General features: G+C 40.2%; 1 protein-coding gene across 3 annotated transcripts in view; it reads right to left on the reverse strand.

Moving 5' to 3' along the window:
* The window catches only part of CERS6 (ceramide synthase 6), a 349,400-nt gene that overhangs the window by 71,181 nt on the left and 257,314 nt on the right, over nucleotides 1–20,905 (reverse strand). For all 3 annotated transcript variants that reach the window (XM_069577322.1, XM_069577321.1, XM_069577320.1), the window contains exons 5-6: nucleotides 3,317–3,367; nucleotides 925–1,017 (exon numbers count right to left, since the gene is read on the reverse strand). In XM_069577322.1, coding sequence (XP_069433423.1) covers nucleotides 925–1,017; nucleotides 3,317–3,367 — 144 coding nt within the window. The remainder of the gene's footprint in view (nucleotides 1–924; nucleotides 1,018–3,316; nucleotides 3,368–20,905) is intronic.

The following is a 20,905-nucleotide window of genomic DNA, read 5'->3' on the forward strand; positions in this document are numbered from 1 at the left end:
GATTTGGGACAGGAGACAGTTGGGAGTTACTGGTATAGGCATAATTGCTAATAGTGTCAAAGGGTGTAAGCCGGATCACCCAGGGAGATGACACCCTGTAATCTAGCAGCAGACCCTGGTGCATGTAAATATGCAGAACACGGTGGGTGGGGGCTGGAGTGGAGGCCAGCAGAGACGGCTTTGAAGAAGTGATCCAAATATGAGAATCTGGAAAAAATAGCCTCACGGAAAAACAACAACAGTGAACAGCCAAAAGCACCAATTCTGGCCAGAAGCTGATAAGATGAGAACTAGAATGAGAGGGTTTAACACTGAAGAGGTCAAGAGTACCATGAGCAAAAGCTACTCCAGTGGAGGGTAGGGTGAAAGCCAGTAACAGCTCACTTAGGAATGCTGTATTTTCCTGACATATTTTGACATTACATAATTCTTTATTGGGGGAAATCTTCATTCTTTAGGGCTGGAACACTGAGCTTTCACTCTCTCCCAGGAGTCACAGATAAAATTTTTCCTCTTCATTTCATCTGGACAACAGAGGGACTTGGGACTCAGACTGAGAGGAAATTAATGCCGTTAAGAATCATTCAGTTCCGTTCAGGCGCTCAGTCATGTCCGACTCTTTGCGACCCCATGAATCGCAGCACGCCAGGCCTCCCTGTCCATCACCAACTCCCGGAGTTGCTATATTTTATCACTGAGAAAAGAACACTAGGTTTGGGATTGGAGGAGAGTGAAGAGACAATGGGATTAAAATATAGAACAGCACAAACAAAAGCAGAGAATCTTCTATAATAATGCCAAAAGTCATACTAATTCAGTACTGATGGGAGAACAGAAGTGGGTGCTTCTGAGACTCTACACCCATCTGCCAAGGGTCACGAAAAACGCCTGTCTGCAAGTCCTTTACAACATACCAACTCTTACCTTTCTTTTGATGTCAGTGAACTGGGAAAACATTAAAGACCAATAAAACGACAGCTCCAGGATATAATAGTAGTGAAGGTCAGGTGTGAGTGGCTGAGGATCAAAGAGAAAAAGGCACAATTAATAATTAATAGGAAATCAAATCTGTTTCAAACATCTCAAGCTCAATCTTGGAAAGTGACATGGTCTTACACCTCCACAAATTCCAGCCCCACTCTCTCTGTCAATAAGAGAGCTCTGAAGGATTCCTCTAATCCACAGCTTGATGGAATTAGTTTTGTTTCATCTCCAACCAGAAAAGTGACAACTGGTATGAACATCTGGCATTGGTACCCAATTCGCGATTAATTTCAACAATCGCATTTATGGTTCTCTGACATGCATCTCTACAAGACTCCTTTAGGCAACTTGCAAAAAAATTCTAACACATACACAGAGAAAATAAATCTGGACGACTCCCATGAGATTCTTTGAGATTCCTGTACTCAATTCCGTGAGTACAGGGACCACAGGAGGTGAAAGAAGCTGGGGTACTATATGACTCATGGAGGCACAGTTTCAGATTCTGTCTTAATCGGAGCTTTTTTTGTTTTTAGAAAATGTCCTATATATTGTAAAGATTTTTAAAAAGATAATTCCAAAATATTTATTACAAGATCAGGGGGACAAGGAAGTGCTAAGAGATACCAGGTTAGGCACCTACCAGGGAATCTGAGATCAAGCCCCAGTTTCACAGTTTAAGTAGTTATAAAACTTGGGCCTTGGTTTACTTATTGGAAAATGGAGGTAACATCTGCTTTACCTGCCTCAGAGGTCCAGGAATGAGGAGAGGCTCAGAGAGGCAGTGGAAGTCAATGCTATTTATTTTGCACATAAATCCATAAAGACAAAACGGAGTTTTAAAAAAACATTTTTGATGAGTTGTTTTTAATTGTTTCTCTGCGTTATACTGAAATAACTTGATTTCCCCAAAGACCTTTGAAACTCATTACACGAACACATCCACACCACTGCATACAAGCAATAGTATACATGGTAAATACAACTGAAACTGAAATGCTCTGTAAACCAATAACAGCATAATGACTAAGTCGTGTGAGACGCACTCACTCAACTACCAACTCTAAGCATGGACACCAAGAAAAACAGTTGTTCCCCTCATCTCTCTTTGTCAACAAAACACACGAGGAACAGGATCCTTTCCATGCAGTATGCCATTACAGGATACAGAACTGTAAACGACAATATTCTGAGTATAACATTTTAAGTTCATAAAACAGCAGTTGCGACTGAGAATTACAATTGTGTGCCGCGAGTGGTCGCTTTCACAGTTACTTTAGTCTTGATCAGATGGCCTTGGAATGTTCAGCTCTCTCTGACCATGTCATGTTGTTGATTTTCAGTCTTTCCTAATTTGAATAAACCATGTGAAAGAGATGGAAATGCAAACTGGAATCCCCATTTCAATGTGTTCCTAGCCTTGAACTTGTCCTAAGGAATAGCCAATGCCACTCCCAATCCCCTGTTGCAACACAGTGTGTAATGAAGAAGCAGGGCACGCCTGCTGTCCATTAACTTTGTTAGACCAAATGCCTCTAAAAAGGCAATCTATAGAATCCCAAACTCAAAAATCCACATCGCTTACTACAATGTCAGTCTCTTTATCAACAAAATACATGGTTGTATTTGTTTCTCTTAAATAATATATCTCAGTTGAACTAGAAATTCTAGAACTGTTTCAGCAAGACATTTCTAGAGAAGTCCCACTTTGATATTCAAATAGTGACTGAGCTAGAGACCACGACACATGGTAATATTACTCAATTCAAGATCCGAGGCAAGGGTATATCTGTGGGCAGGGATCTGAAATGCTTTCTGTCTGGGATATGACTTTAATCTCATTTTCAATAATGCTATTTTTGTCTATGTGTAACGGGACAAGCCCATTTTTCCATGCTCAGGGATATGGTGTTTGATTTACATCTACAGAGGCTGCTCCTAAGCCACAAAATGAACCAAATTCAGCATGCCTATCCCAGCTCCTTACTCAAGCTTTGCCCACTAGCTGTTGAGACAGGCCAGGGCTATTCTCAGCCCAAATGCAGATGGGCTATTACAAGGAGGACTTATCCACCTACTGAAGTGATCATATCTTACTCTTTAGCAAACACACCTTCCACACCTCCTCCATCTGCTCAAGCAAGTGAACACTGATTCTGAACTAACAGAAAGTACCTTCCTCACTAGGCTATATCCACCATCAAGCAGCAGGGGCAATGTGGGGACAAAAAGCAAGGTGGCTGCCCAACCTGCTGGGACCTGCCAGAATCCATGGTGCTGGCTTAGGAAGAGCTCCCCATGTGTAAAAATCCAGACAGCAACGCGTCCTTACCTGATAGGGGTAGTTGTACCAGCAATGCTTTGTATTCCACAGCCAGGGGGTCTGAAAAACACAACAGAGAAACAATTTTACATGTTTTGGAAAAGAAGCAGGATAAGAGAAGTTTATGACAGATTCTGGCCTCCCAATATTTCGGGATTTCAATAATCTACCTGTGTGAGAACTGAAGGACTTGGTACAATCGGGAATGGGAGGGCAAAGAAATGAAGAGTCCGTCGTGCATTCTCTCTGGGGAATCCTCTAAACTCAACCAGCAGTATTTCAGGCTACTTCTAGGATAGAGTCCTGGATGGCACTTTTTTATATTGTGCTGGTTCAGTAGACACATTCCTGCTAGGTAACCAGCCTCAACAGCAGAGTTCTTCAAGTGTCTCACTAAGATACACTGCAAATCCTCCATCTCACTATTATCAATAAACAATGTTGACAGTTGATGCACATTTCTTTGAAACCCCTCCAATTCATTGTTCACCAAGCAACATTATTCATCAATTGTTTCATGCCTTGACTGGGGTCAGGAGCAGGCAGGTACACTTATTTCAGTTGGACTAGCTCTGACTAATTCCAGGCCTGAGTAGATTAACCCTCATAGTACACTCCACTCCTGACTCGTTGTCAAGGTCTTTTTAAGAAAAAACAATCTTTCTTAACTTAACATAATCACTTGCCTTACCACATTGTAAAATTAAAGAGAACATCTAAGTATACACACAGATTCCAAACATTTTTAATAAGCAGGTAGGGTTGGTATGGATTTGAATAGACAGCTCAACCATCCCCTAACATCAGCACAAACTTTCTCATATTTCTGTACTAACTTTACAATTCTTTTGCATCCCTAATCTTGGTGGTATACATCTATATATACCTGATACACATCTCTATGTTTCTTACTATTAGGAAATGTAATCTATCATTAATCCAATCTGTGTGTAGGTTTATATATCTCAAAATAATAAAACTGTCATTGAAAGATTAATGTCAGATATATTTGTACTGACCTAACCTTCCTGTCAGACTTTATATTTTGGGCTCCAAAATCACTGCAGATGGTGACTGCAGCCATGAAATTAAAAGACGCTTACTCCTTGGAAGAAAAGTTATGACCAACCTAGATAGCATATTCAAAAGCAGAGACATTACTTTGCCAACAAAGGTCTGTCTAGTCAAGGCTATGGCTTTTCCAGTGGTCATGTATGGATGTGAGAGTTGGACTGTGAAGAAAGCTGAGCGCCGAAGAATGGATGCTTTTGAACTGTGGTGTTGGAGAAGACTCTTGAGAGTCCCTTGGACTGCAAGGAGATCCAACCAGTCCATTCTAAAGGAGATCAGTCCTGGGTGTTCTTTGGAAAGACTGATGCTGAAGCTGAAGCTCCAGTACTTTGGCCACCTCATGCGAAGAGTTGACTCATTGGAAAAGACTGTGATGCTGGGAGGGATTGGGGGCAGGAGGAGAAGGGGATGACAGAGGATGAGATGGCTGGATGGCATCACGGACTTGATGGACATGAGTCTGAGTGAACTCTGGGAGTTGGTGATGGACAGGGAGGCCTGGCGTGCTGCGATTCATGGGGTCGCAAAGAGTCGGACACGACTGAGCGACTGAACTGAACTGAACTGAACCTTCCTGTTTGGTCCCAGGTCCTGTAAGAGCAAAAGTTGCTCCCAGTTGCACTAGGATAACTTAGTTGTCTCTCTGAAAGCCACAGAGGTTTCTTTCCACCTTGCATTGATGACGATGAACATGAGGAGGATATTAGAGAGTATTTGTAGAGTTCTCCCTATGACCATAGACTTTTTTTTGGAGGATACATTGTTTTTTGAGAAATTTCGTCCATGATCTATTATTTATTTAACCAATTAAAAAGTTGTTTCTCTTTCAAAGTGAAAGTGCTGGTCATTCACTAGTGTCTGACTCTTTGTGATCCCATAGATTGTAGCCAGCCAGGCTCCTCTGTCCGTGGAATTTCCCAGGCAAGATTACTATGAACGGGGGTGGGGGGTTGCCATTTCTCACTCACAAGTATGGACTCATTTAATCCTTATAGTAAGTAGCAGTAGTATTTCCCTCATTTTATAGATAGGTAAATTCAGACCCTGAGCCCACAGTTAACTGCCTCGGTTAAACAGCCAGGCAGGACCAGAGCTGCATATCAAGCTCAGACTGTCTGGTCTTAAAGCCAAACATAGCCACTGTGACTCTGATAAAAACTGAACCAGGCGTTAGTTCAGGGAGCTAGGCAGAAGTGAAAAGTCACGCCATGCCCTAAACCTAATGATGTTCGGGGATCTTCACAGCCTCGTCTGACGTAGGCACTGCTGGTTCTCCCTCCTTTTTTCCTGCTTTCACCACCTGCTACCTGCGCAACGCTATACATATCACGTGGTCCCTATGCTCCAAACATCCTGGATGGCCAAGTTGCCTGTCTGACTGTCTTCTCCATTTCTCATGTGCATGACATTGAGGTTTATGACTGACCAACCTCATGCGGTGATTATAAAGATCAAGTGAGGAAACAAGTGAAAACATGATGCAGAGCCTTCAGAAGTTTGATTGTCTTCTATAAACAACACAAGTCCATGGAGGAAGACGTAGAAAATATTGAAAATACTAATAAAAATAACTGAATTCTTGTCACTACTAACATTTTAATATACAGCCCATTTTGAGCCTCTTTTCTATATAATAAAGATATTGATATAGACATGGATAGATTTGTCCTTAAACACATACATACACACATTATTTTTAATTTTGGGCACAACACAGCAAAATCTATTTTAAAGTAGAACACAAATATTATTTATTACCCTTCTCCCTGATAAAACTGTTTACTATCTCTACAATCGACTGAAAGTCCCTGAGGGAAAACTATGTCATATTCTCACGTTTATCTCTCCAGCATGAGACACTCAAGGTGACAGTTCAGCATTCATTACTGAATGCTAATGAAAAGGAATACAGAATTAAATCCAAGCCTATAAAAAGCCTTGTAGTATTTTGCTGAATATATCAGTCCCCAGTGCACAGGGCAAGTGTGTGCTTGCTTCTAAAGACACAGCGGAAATCTCCTCCACTATAGTCATCCTTCCCATTAGAGACAAAAGAGCAAAGGTATGACTCCTACTGACCCAGGAACACCCATCATTTAGAGCTTCCCTTCCTTTGTGAGCTTCTTCTAACCCCCAGGCTTTTCTCTGGGTGCATCGGATGTGCATCGCCTAGACCTGCTTGTATCATGTGTGAAAGTGGACTGATCTGCAGAAACAGTGGGTGAGTCTTTGTCTCTCACTAGGTTCTGCCTCCTTAAAGCAGGGGTAAAGAACACTGAGAATTCGATGGGGCTACCAGGGCCACGGGATTCCCGGGGGGCAGAGTGGTAAAGAACCTGCCTGCCAATGCCGCAGGTGCAGGTTTGATCGCTGGGACAGGAAGGTTCCCTGGAGAAGGAAATGGCAACCCACGCCAGTATTCTTGCCTGGGAAACCCCATGGAAAGAAGGAGCCTGGTGGGTTATAGTCCATGGGGTCACAAAAAGAGTTGGATACAACTTAAGAGACTAAACAACCACAAGCAACAACCACTACCAGAGCCATGGCTCAGCTTGCAAGCTTGCCAGTCACACATGTAAGTAAGCACTGGAACACACTTATTTCACAGTGCATGCTCACGTGTACTTCCCACTTTGATGATACTAGATATTAATATATTCCATATGCTACATTTCTCTAGGGTCTCATGTTCAGTTCAGTTCAGTCGCTCAGTCATGTCCGACTCTTTGCAACCCCATGAATCGCAGCACGCCAGGCCTCCCTGTCCATCACCAACTCCCGGAGTTCATTCAGACTCACATCCATCGAGTCCGTGATGCCATCCAGCCATCTCATCCTCGGTCGTCCCCTTCTCCTCCTGCCCCCAATCCCTCCCAGCATCAGAGTCTTTTCCAATGAGTCAACTCTTCACATGAGGTGGCCAAAGTACTGGAGTTTCAGCTTCAGCATCATTCCCTCCAAAGAAATCCCAGGGCTGATCTCCTTTAGAATGGACTAGTGGGATCTCCTTGCAGTTCATGGGACTCTCAAGAGTCTTCTCCCACACCACAGTTCAAAAGCATCAATTCTTTGGCACTCAGCCTTCTTCACAGTCCAACTCTCACATCCATACATGACCACTGGAAAAACCATAGCCTTGACTAGGCGGACCTTTGTTATGGTCCCTCAAACTCTCTGAGACAGAATAAACGCTATCTTTCCCAAAAAAACAGATGAGAAGACAAGTAAGTCCATGAAAAGGTGATTCTCCTGATTTCTAATAGCTCAACACAAGCGTATGAATCTGGATTGCTGTGTATAATTTAATGCATTAGGTATAACATCTTTAGTTTCAACTGATATCATAAATCTATTGTTTTTTAGAATCAGTTTTTCTCAAATATCTTTAGAGGAATTTCCTTGTTCATTTGATATCAAAATCTGTATAAGCATTAACATAATTAAGAACATAAAAAGCTGCAATATTTAGATGTCAAGAAAGAATAATGGTGATTAAAAAACACACTGAAAGCCCTCATTTCATAAGGATGAGCCTAGCATCTTCCTACATAATTAGAGAAAAGCTCTGAACCTAGGACAGTGCAAGGTGATTCAAGCCCATTTTCTGGAAATAGAAATGCCTTTTTACATGGCATTACCCAAAGAAAGGCAATGCCAAAGAATGCTCCAACTACCGCACAATTGCGCTCATCTCACATGCTAGTAAAGTAATGCTCAAAATTCTCCAAGCCAGGCTTCAGCAATACATGAACCATGAACTTCCAGATGTTCAAGCTGGTTTTAGAAAAGGCAGAGGAACCAGAGATCAAATTGCCAACATCCGCTGGATCATCGAAAAAGCAAGAGAGTTCCAGAAAAATATCTACTTCTGCTTTATTGACTATGCCAAAGCCTTGGACTGTGTGGATCACAATAAACTGTGGAAAATTCTGAAAGAGATGGGAATACCAGACCACCTAACCTGTCTCTTGAGTAACCTATATGCAGGTCAGGAAGCAACAGTTAGAACTGGACATGGAACAACAGACTGGTTCCAAATAGAAAAAGGAGTACGTCAAGGCTGTATATTGTCACCCTACTTATTTAACTTCTATGCAGAGTACATCATGAGAAACGCTGGGCTGGAAGAAGCACAAGCTGGAATCAAGATTGCTGGGAGAAATATCAATTACCTCAAATATGCAGATGACACCACCCTTATGGCAGAAAGTGAAGAGGAACTAAAAAGCCTCTTGATGAAAGTGAAAGAGGAGAGCGAAAAAGTTGGCTTAAAGCTCAACATTCAGAAAACGAAGATCATGGCATCTTGTCCCATCACTTCATGGGAAATAGATGGGGAAACAGTGTCAGACTTTATTTTTTTGGGCTCCAAAATCACTGCAGATGGTGACTGCAGCCATGAAATTAAAAGACGCTTACTCCTTGGAAGGAAAGTTATGACCAACCTAGACAGCATATTCAAAAGCAGAGACATTGCTTTGCCGACTAAGGTCCATCTAGTCAAGGCTATGGTTTTCTCAGTAGTCATGTATGGATGTGAGAGTTGGACTGTGAAGAAGGCTGAGCGCCGAAGAATTGATGCTTTTGAACTGTGGTGTTGGAGAAGACTCTGGAGAGTCCCTTGGACTACAGGGAGATCCAACCAGTCCATTCTGAAGGAGATTAGCCCTGGGATTTCTTTGGAAGGACTGATGCTGAAGCTGAAACTCCAGTACTTTGGCCACCTCATGTGAAGAGTTGACTCACTGGAAAAGACTCTGATGCTGGGAGGGATTGGGGGCAGGAGGAGAAGGGGACGACAGAGGATGAGATGGCTGGATGGCATCACTGACTCAATGGACGTGAATCTGAGTGAACTCCGGGAGTTGGTGATGGACAGGGTGGCCTGGCGTGCTGCGATTGATGGGGTCGCAAAGAGTTGGACACCACTGAGCGACTGAACTGACAATAACAGGAGACAATATCAACGCTGGAAAATCCAAAAATTCAGTGATTCTCAAACCTTGGCCTTCCAATAAGACTCACTTTATTTCCCCAGAAGGATATACTCTTAAATAATGATATGAAGCACTTTACAGATTTTAAAGTATTTTATACATGTTACCTCATTTAATTTTCATAGAACATTGTAAGTGCTCAACTAACATGGCATGCAGGTGCCAGAAAGGATAAAGAACATGTTGGCATGGAGGCTCCTCAAACTATTAAAATGCAGGTTCTGATTCAGTAGGCCTGGCTTGGGGCTGATATTCTACATTTTGACAAGTTTCAAGAGGATGCTCAGACCTTGGACCACACTTTGAGTAGTAAGGTGCTACAGAAAAGTAAGGAGGATGATCCATTACCAGGTGTAAGACACTTTGCTAGGCACTTTGTTATAATATTTCACAATTCAGTGTTAGCTGAATAAATGAATGAATTATTTCTCATCTAACAGTAGCCATATGGAATAGAAGTTGTTAGTAAAACAGTAGTTAGCTGGAGACAGTGCTTCTCAACCAACATCCATGCTTGCTAGAACCACACACCTAAGATATATAGAGATGTGAGCAGGGTTGACATGGGCCACTTTGGGATGCAACCCCTAGTGATAAATGTGAATGAGCTGTTCTCATCCTTTCTCCATTTCCATCAGAGGAAGATAGTAAGGGCTGGAGCTGTCATCTTTGACCCTGAGATAGAAGTTTCTGTTGATGTTAGTGTCAGAGGCCTCCTACTAGCCCTGGTCTGCTTACCTTGGACTATATGTGTGAGACAGATAAATTCCTATCATTTTTCTTATACATATATACACACAGCCTATATTCTAATAGAATCATCTAGTAGTTGCAGGACCACCATGGATTCCAAAATCCAAGGAATCCAAAATCCCGCATTTTGTTATGGTAGTCTGGGGTGACTTACACAGCATTGTAAGACAACTCTTCATATATGGTACTTAATAGCTATTAAAGTGTGTGTGTGTGTGTGTGTGTGTGTGTGTGTTTGCCTGTGCGTGCTTAGTCACTCAGTCATGCCCGACTCTTTGCAACCCCACAGAATGTAGCCCACCAGGCTCCTCTGTCCATGGGGATTCTCTCGGCAAGAATACTAGAGTGGGTTGCCATGCCCTTCTCTAGGGGATCTTCTCAGCCCAGGGATCAAACCCAGGTCTCCCACACTGCAGGCAGATTCTTTACTGTCTGAGCCACTAGGGAAGCTACTAATGTACACATCAACTAATTTCAATTTAAGACTTAGAAAAGATCTGAACAAGATTAAGACCATAAAAGAGTACAAAATGAATGACTTTTAACATTCTCGATTTAAAACACAATGTAGAATGACATTTTCATTATGTTATGTACATCTGCTCCCAGACACAATACTTGAGATACAACTTGGCCACACACATCCAACAATAGCCCAGTGTCCCAGGGGAGGCTTCTGTAGCTCTTCCTACCCTGAGCAAACCCAACCCCAGCACCGGGATGGAGGTCAGATGTGCTGCTGGAGGTCAAAAGCAGTCCTCATTCGCCTTTTGACTAATGCATAAGATTCAGTGTGTATTCTGTGATTATTTTTTTAAGCGACAGCAAATGTGACTTTTTAAAAAATCCGGTTTCTTTTTTATCAGTTGTTCTGGAGAGGTTTCATAGTGAATAGGACTAACAAAAATAGATGAGGTTTGATCATTTCACTTCACTATCTGGAATATGATAGGTTTGGTCTTATTTTTTTTTAAAGTTCCATTTTATATACTTCTTAAAAACAATAGCTAAAAAATGTGTTCTATTAATTTCTGAGAGTTTGATATTGAAATTCCAACTAAAAATCTTATCTACTTAAAACAAACAATTGTAATATGTAGTGGAACTATATGGAACCTTGTTCTGTATTCTCCAAAGCCTCCTGTAAATGTGTTATCATACTTTCATAATTCAAAAAATAAAAAAGAAAGATTAAAAATAAAAAGGGCTCAGCAGATATAAACAAGGTCCTACTGTATAGAACACAGAACTATATTCAATATTCTGTCATAAACCATAATGGAAAGGAAAGTATATATGAAATATATTCCTTTCCAATATGAAAAGGAATGTGCAATATATATAACTTTGAAAATATATGAATCACTTTGCTAGAGCAGAAACTAACACAATGTTGTAAATCAACAATACTTTAACAAAATAATTTTAAAAATAAATAAATGTACCCTTCAGTTATTATGATGATGAATCAATCATCAGCTATCAAGAAGGCCTTGTCCAAGCTAATAAAATGTACAACGCTAAGGGTGAACCTTATGTAACCTATGGACTTTGGGTGATTATGATGCGTCAATACAGGCTCATCAGTTATAACAAATGTACCACTCTGGTGGGGGATTTGATAGTGGGAGAGAATATGCATATGTGAGGCCAGGGGTACATGCGCAATCTCATACTTCAATTTTTCTATGAACATAAAACTTCTCAAAAATATTAAATCTTAAAGAAAATCAAGGTTAACTCAGATCACTAACACTTATCATGCCTTGTAAACTAATGGAATAACTGAGCTTGAAGGGAAAGATCAGAAAAAAAGGATGCTCAGTTAAACTGGCAGGTGTTAAATGATTAAATGGAAATTTAAATACACATACACACCTTTTTTTTCAAGAATCGGTTGGTACCTTCAGCCGAACAAATAGTAGTCTCTTTGAATTAATAAATATTTTGATATAACAAAAGAACATGAATCACAGAGAGTATTACAAACATTTCATTGCCTCATCAAAAGTGTGAAAGAGGTGTGGGTCTTTACCTGAAATCAGCATCTGAGAAGCAAACCTTCATCTTTCACTATTTCCATCCAAACTCTTAGGTGGCTTTCATAAAGCTCAGGGGTGACAACAGTGAAGGAATACAGCCTAAGAGAGCTACTGGCTTCTGAATAGTTTAAGTATGAAATACACAGAGCCTTGGATTATGTTTTTAAATGCCAGGAAGCGAGCTCCCTGAACTACTCTGAAATTTCTTTCACTGAAACTACTGGAAACACTTTAACTGAGTTATACTTGAATCTTACACCTCTGGCTTATACTGTAGATGTACTGTAAGAACATGAGAAAAGTGCTTCCTGTCTGCAATGTGTTTATACGGGAAAGGTTAACTCTAGGTAACCACTGAAATTGAATGTACAACTTCCAATGATATTTGTCCTTTTAAATTTAGTCCCATGGGGAGACTTCTTCTCTTTGCAAATGTTTAGCATGTTTCCTGTTACCAAATCATTATCTTTTCACCATGGTTTTGGGAAATTAGGATCTAATTCTGAAGCTCAGTCACAACAATTGTTACTGTCTCAACATTTTTGCTTATTTTTCCTTTTGTGAGTACTTTTTGATGGTAATATCTATATTAACAGCTTTTTACAGAAACATTGTGAATTCTCTTCAGAAATGTTGAACAGTATAATTTCAATGAATATAAATCAAATCCATTCAAAATGATAATCTACCATGTTTATCTAATACATATTGTGAAGTAACTCAGAATCGAAAGAAATATTTTATGCTTTGTAAGTTTAAAAACTGATCAATAAACTGTATTTGGGATGAAAAGAGTGAAGCCAGAAGTCTCTGAGCAGCCTGAAGATGCAGTTGATCAGTGATGAATAGTCTAGAACAGTCTCCAGCATGCAAGAGTTACCCTTTCCTCCTTTGCTGGGTCAGGAGATATGTGACTATAAATCTACAAAGCAGAGCGGTGACCCCTCCCTAGAGGCCCTTGGCATCTGCATTAGCTTTGAAAGCTCTTATGATGTGCAGATGTAATTTAGACTTGACCTCATGATCATTATATAAAGAGAGCAGCTTTTCATATTGATCAAACTTTAAAAAAGATGCTAGTCTTCAGGACCTAGTGAAGTATGTGCTTTCAGCACACTCAGCAATCAGTTTAGAAAGTAATATGCAGATCCGTCAGGCATACAAAAATAGAAGGAATTCCTCAGAGATGGGTATTGAGGTTACAGGGTTTCCTTGAGGGCTTCATCACAGAACCAAAGAGAAAGAAATCTTAGTGGATTTTCCATGCCATTTAAAACCTTCCAGCAGTGGTTCTCAACTTTTTCTGCCTTTGCTCAGCTGAGGGACTAACTCCACATGTACCTCATAGTAACTGAGGCTGTGATTCTCAAGAGTCTGGAGAACAGGAGGCTTAAAAAGACACCTGTCTACATTAATTCAGATGTGTACTCTCCTCTGGGCCAGTGAGAATCACTGCAAAGTAGAATGGACAGATTAATTCCATGTTTAGAATAGAAATTGGGATAAAGGAACCAGATGAAGAAAAGGGAAGATGAAATAAAGAAGTGGAAAGACCTACTGGGAGAGGAAAATCCTGAGAATGTCCACATGGGGGTGGCGGAGGTAGGGGAGAGATGTGTAGAGAGGGTGGCCAGTGCAGAATTTGGGAATGAAGCCGATCAGAATGGCCGTTGTGAGCAAAGAAGAACAAAAGAGCATTGCTCAGCACCCAGTTCTACAAGGGTTCCGTTGACCCACTGCAGTCACCTAATGCCAGCGCAACCCTGAGGGGAATTCAGGATGAAAAACAGGATGAAGCACTGTGTGCTGTGGGTGAACGGGCCTCATAGATAGTTAGATGGATTTCTGAGGAAGAATTTCAATGACCCTGATTCTTGAATCTTCCCATATATAGACAAACACTAAAATCACTAGCTTGAGATATCTGTTCTTTATGACTGGCAGTGACTTTTTATGAAAATGTATTCTTGACAGTGTATTTCCTGGCCAAAAAAAAATTAATATATATACTGCCTCTTCCCACCTGTTCGGAGCAATTCCTCAGAGTTGTCTCCTGGGGTATAGTCCTCAGTACACCACACTCCAGTACTCTTGCCTGGAAAATCCCATGGACAGAGGAGCCTGGTAGGCTGCAGTCTATAGGGTCGCGAAGAGTAGGACACGACTGAGCAACTTCACTTTCACTTTTCACTTTCATGCACTGGAGAAGGAAATAGCAAACCCACTCCAGTGTTCTTGCCTGGAGAATCCCAGGGACGGGGGAGCCTGGTGGTCTTCCATCTATGGGGTCACACAGAGTCGGACACGACTGATGCGACTTAGCAGCACAGTTCTTTTATTTAAGGTCTTAAGACCTTGAATAAAACTTAACTTTGCAACTCTTATGTTGCATGTTTTTCTTTAAGTCAACACTATTAAGAAACACAGAATTAGTCAAAAGACCGTATAAGGAAACAATTATAACACAGAACAAAAAATTAAGATCTCTAATGTGTAAAAACCCATAAAAATTGATTAAAACATTTAAATATCCCATCAGAAAAACGGGGAGAAGACACAAACAGGGAACATACTAAACAAACAAACAAACAAAATGTGACCAAAAACGTATGTAAAAATTACAGGTTAAAGTGAGACAGAATTTTTTTTACCTGAGTCTGAAAATATCCGAAGAGGTTTATACCCAGGGGTTAGCAGTGCATAGGGAAAGCAGTACTCTGCAAACTAGAATAATCTTTCTAAAAAGTAATTTTGTCTTCAAAATCTGTACATCCTTTAAAGCAGCATTTATTGTTTAAAAAAAATCAGACTCAGAGTAAAGGCTTTGAGTATGTGGATTTCCACTACCATTCCTTTTCTAGTAATGAAAAATCGAAATAAATGTAACTGTTTAATAAAATTGAACACTGGCATGTTCCTACCTGGGATTTGGTGGGTGCAGACTCTGAGATGAGAACATCGGTGCTGGATGGTTATTTGGGAGTTGACCTCAGGAAACTAGAAAAACGGGGAATACCCAGTGTGGTTTTCAGGAATGAGCTGGTTACTGTTGTGGGCAACTACACCTCAACTCCACTGAGGACCTCTGCAGAATTACAGAGCACACATCTTACAACTGTCCCAACACAGGACAGGGAGGCTGAGGCATATATCTACCAACTCTCATACGCCATTGGTTGAGGTTCCAGTATTAACGCCTATTGTATCTAGGTTGTACCTTCCTGTGTCTGGTAACCTTTGCAGCTTAGGAGAAAGCAGAGCAGAGGTAGGGCACAGCTCCTATCTGATGTGGGACACTGTCAAAAGTGCATGGCACTGTCCACCACAGCTATACTAATATCAGATGGACTACACTGCAGATGGTGACCACAGCCATGAAATTAAAAGACACTTACTCCTTGGAAGAAAAGTTATGACCAACCTAGATAGCATATTCAAAAGCAGAGACTTTACTTTGCCGACTAAGGTCCATCTAGTCAAGGCTATGGTTTTTCCTGTGGTCATGTATGGATGTGAGAGTTGGACTGTGAAGATGGCTGAACGCCGAAGAATTGATGCTTTTGAACTGTGGTGTTGGAGAAGACTCTTGAGAGTCCCTTGGACTGCAAGCAGATCCAACCAGTCCATTCTGAAGGAGATCAGCCCTGGGATTTCTTTGGAAGGACTGATGCTGAAGCTGAAACTCCAGTACTTTGGCCACCTCATACAAAGAGTTGACTCATTGGAAAAGACTCTGATGCTGGGAGGGATTGAGGGCAGGAGGAGAAGGGGCCGACAGAGGATGAGATGGCTGGATGGCATCATGGACTCGATGGACGTGAGTCTGAGTGAACTCCGGGAGTTGGTGATGGACAGGGAGGCCTGGCGTGCTGCGATTCATAGGGTCACAAAGAGTCGGACACGACTGAGCGACTGAACTGAACTGAACTGGACAGGGATAAAACCAGCACATTCACATTTTAAGTTAAAATCAAATTGCAAGTAGAATATACAGTGTATCTTGTGTTTAAAGTAGATATATACAGATATATATTTACACACACACACACACACACACAAAATATGACTGGCAGGATATTTACCAAAAGTTAATTAGTGTTTATCTTTAAGTAATGAGGATCTCAGATGATTTTCACTTTTAAAAAAATGTTTATATTTCAATATTAAGCTATGCAAGTAATTGTAGCTATAATTTTCTACAATGAACAGGGCATATTGCAATAATAAAAAGAAGCTAAGTCTATGTACCTTTAATAGGTCCGATTTAAAAAACACATTTGCTCTATATTTAAAAATAACATTAATGATATTAACTATTACAATCCTCAAATTGTTCAATAATTCCAATTAATTTAAAACTAAAAACTAGTATATGAAACAACCGCCTTCAGAGCATTTACGTGTTGACTTTGATATTTCAAGTATAAATCAATCATCAATAATTTAATTCTAAATTCTCCATTAAGAGAAAGTGGAAAGGGGAAAATAATAAGATGAGCAAATAACACAGAATAAAGTTTGCACTCATTACAGTGATGATCAATCATTTTGCCATCCACCCCACCCACTCTCATTTCAAAGAGCCTCAATAATCTCTTTTTAGTGTGGTTAGTTGCTCAGTCATATCCAATTCTTTGCTACCCCATGGACTATAGCCTGTTAGGCTCCTCTGTCCATGGAATTCTCCAGGCAAGAATACTGGAGTGGGTTGTCATTTCCTCCTCCAGGGGATCTTCCCAACCCAGAGGTTAAAGTCACATGTCCTGTGTCTCCTACAGTGTAGGCAGATTCTTTACCTACTGAACCAATGGGAAAGGTGGGCACTTTCTTATTACTTTGAAACCAGTTTACCTGCATTCTAATATCTTTCTGCTAATATAATTGCACCCTCCTTGTTTACTTGCTCTTTCAAGTACTCAGTAGCCTCCATGTACCAGACATTCTGCTACGCATGAAGATACTAGGGACAAGTTCTCCATTTTCTAGGAACTTACCATCTGCTGGGTAATCAAAACAAAACAATACGTTATAGATGAAGTAAACACAGGCTGCAGAGGGGCAGATCCACCCAGCCCAGTCTGGAAGGGAGAGGTGGCAGAGGACAGCTCCACTAGGTGGCACCATAGTAGTTGAGGACAGAGGGACAAGCAGAAGATGGTGGATGGAGGAGAGAAACTCAGATGGAGAACTTGTTTTTTTAATCTTTCAGGAGTCATGTCATAGTTCCAACATCATCTTCATAATCCCTTTCTTTGCCTTATTCTCCAGAAGCCTAAAAAACACTAAATGGCTTCGCATTTCCAACTCAGAAGGTGAAATGTCTCTGGCTGGCTGTCCATGTTTCTGCTATGTTGGCTGTCCACTGTGACCGAGTAGGACTAACTCCACTCTGCCCAATAAATGTTCCCTGCTCTCCTCGGGCCAGGCGCCTTGCTGTGTGCGCCTCATTAATTCCCATCTCCATGCCTTAACTACTCCTGCACCTTGTATCTGGCTTGTCATCTCTACCCCACTGCCTGCTGGTCAGTATCCTAGGCACTATTTGATTGGCCTCCTGGGGTCACACAGCCTGCTAGAGGCTACTAGCTCCACCAGTAACAGAGAGCTAGTGATACACGTGTACCTGTCCTGTACAGAAAGGTCTTCTTACTCCTACTTTAACATTTATTCAAGATGGAGAGAAACAATAATACGAAGGTGGAGAAAGCATGAAAAAAAAATAAAGCAATGAACTTAAAAGAATGAAATGTGAGTGAAAACTTGGTTATTTTTCTTCACAATGGCTCTTATTCGGAATTGAATATTTGTAGACATTTTCTTAAAAATGGTGAGCCTGTCACTTCAAGAGACTCAAATGAAAGTATTTGTTGCCAATGATAAAATTCAAGAAAATATTAGTAATATGCCTAACAGATTCCCATTTGTTAAAAACTTTTTGGAGGGGAAAAGTGAAACAATGACAAATATTCTTCCATTTTTTCTTGCTTTTGATATTTATAATAATGTGCCAATATCTGTAAGATCTGTATAACTCAGTGAACCAATAGTTTCCAAATGACTGATGCATGATGTTAAATAATCACACCTGGATGAGAGGGAAAGAGAAATCAATGGATGTTAATGTAACCAAGCATTTAAATTTCACTGACATTAAAGAAATCACTTTTTCTTGAGTTTTGGCATCATATCAAAGAAGAATATCTACAATTTTCTGGAAAACACTACTAAGATATTTCCACGTTTTCCAATTTTATATCTTTGCGAGACTAGATGTTCTTTATATAAATCAACCAAATACACACATTCACACACTCGTGACAGACTGAATGTTGTTGTTGTTCAGACACTAAGTCGTGTCCAACTCTTTGCAACCCCAGGGACTGCAGCACACCAGGCTTCCCTGTCCTTCATCATCCCCCGGAGTTTGCTCAAACTCGTGTCCATCAAGTCAGTGATGCCATCCAACCATCACATCTTCCATTGCCCCCTTCTCCTCTTGCCCTCAATCTTTCCTAGCATCAGGGTCTTTTCCAATGAGTCAGCTCTTCGCATCAGGTACCCAAAGTATTAGCACTTCAGCTTTAGCATCAGTCCTTCCAGTGAATATTCAGTGTAGGAATGAGAATCTAGTTCTCCTCTACTAAATCATACATTAGGGGTTATTACAAAAATCTCTAATTTTTGTTTTGGACAATATAGTTTTTTTTTTAAACTGTTGTTTCCATGTAATGACTGTTTGTTGCCATTTTAATTCAATTCATAAATGCTTTTACAACTCCCCAGCTTTAATTTCTAAAACAATAAGTATCGACAGATATGACTAATAAAAACAAAAACTCTTTAAAATTCTTACGATTGTTACCAGTATAAAGGGGTCCTAAAACCAAGAAGTTTGAAAACCATTGTGTCCGAGGACAGCAGATCAACAAAATGAAAAGAACTAAGTCTCCAAAGATGGTGTGGAGCAGAGATCATGTGGGTGGCAGGAAGGGAAGATAGTGGCTAGAAGGGAGCACAACGGGGGCTTCTCACTCCAGGTGTTGGAAAAATGAGCATGTTATATTGTGGAGAGTCAGCAAGTTGCCCAGTTTTGGTACCTATCTTTTACTTCAATAAAATAGATTAAAAAAAAAAAACTACTGGGCACTTCAGCTTGATATTTCTTATCTACAAAATAAGACTTGCTTTTTAATATGTTATGTAGTCACCTTGTCTGTGTATTCTATCTTCAAACTCGTAATAGGCTACATTATATGAATCATGAATCCAAACATATTAAGTAGAGACAGTCCTATGTTTCCTGAACTCCTGAACTTCCAGTCATTTTCTGTCTAGATTGGCCATAAATGGCTCTCAGTTTAGTTCAGTTGCTCAGCCGTGTCCGACTCTGTGCGACCCCATGAACACATTTTACATGAGGAACATGTTAGAAGGAAAAATTGTATCATGCTATCTATCATTATTTGAGAAAGCTGCAAGAAAACACAAAATTCAGATAGTTGCAAAGCAGCCAGATCTCTGTAACATTCAATTATGTGGCTGGAGAACACCGCTTTTTTTTGAAAGGCAGGGGAATCTAGCAATAGAGAAATAAAAGTTCCTTAATTTCCCAGTCGCTGCAATCACTGAAAGAACACACGATGGGGAAGAGAGAACCAGAAAGGACAGAGCAGCCCCTCTGTTGGCCTAGTGTCCTGTCAACCGGCTGAGTGACAGTGGCTAAGTCAATTCACCCATCTGGTTGCTCATATGTGAGCCTAGGAGACAGCGTAATTTCCATGATTCCTCAAGCCCTAAATGTCACCATTCTCTCTGACCCCCTTTATTTCCCCCAAAGACAAAAATCTTAGTTTCCTGTGTGTGCTCTAATCTTGTTTCAAGCTCTGACACCCCATTAATGAAAATGCAGTATCAGAAGGAAATCCTCTGTTTTCTTCTTCAAAGGGACTCCAGCTTTCCACTGCAATTTAGACATTCTGAATCACTGACAAAATTTAGTCACTCTTATTAAACACAATATAATAAAAAGCTCATTTTGCCCAATATCATTATATGTGAATAAAAGTCATAAAGTGAGAAATTACTTTTTAGTGTGTCCTCTATCTGTGAAACTCAAGTTTTATATTATGTTTGGTATTGATGATTAAGATTTTCTAAATTAAACACTGATGAAAATTTGATGATGATATTTTAATTTAGGAAAATAATTAGTCCCTTTCCTTACAGTCACTTTCATATATTAAAATTCAGAAGGGAATTCACAATTCAGTTTACCATTACTCATTACTAATAGGACAAATGATCAAACTATATCCTTTAAATGAGTGGTACATCCTTATATATTATTTATCTTCTAATTAGGATAGAGAAATTCTCCTTTGAGTTGCTGAGTTAATTACAAAGAAGGAATTGATCGTTATGCAGTTTAGTTTCTGATTTTAATCAAGCCTGTTTTCCTGTCTTCCCAGCTTCTGATCTTATAAAGATAGGTAATTATTTTGAGGGGGAGAGGAAGCCGAAAGATACAAATCTGATAGATTAATGCAATTGAGTTACATCATGGGGCTGAACCAGCAATACAGAAGTGGTTTGCTGAATATAAGATAAAGCTTTCCTTTAGATGAATAAAGAGAGCTTTTAAAAATCAATGAGGTGAAAAGGCCGGATGATTAATGAAATCGGCATGATACTGAAAATGAAATCTTGAACTATCGTTGTTGTTTAGTTGTTAAGTT

Source organism: Ovis canadensis, chromosome 2 (assembly GCF_042477335.2).
Source record: "Ovis canadensis isolate MfBH-ARS-UI-01 breed Bighorn chromosome 2, ARS-UI_OviCan_v2, whole genome shotgun sequence".
NCBI lineage: Eukaryota > Metazoa > Chordata > Mammalia > Artiodactyla > Bovidae > Ovis > Ovis canadensis.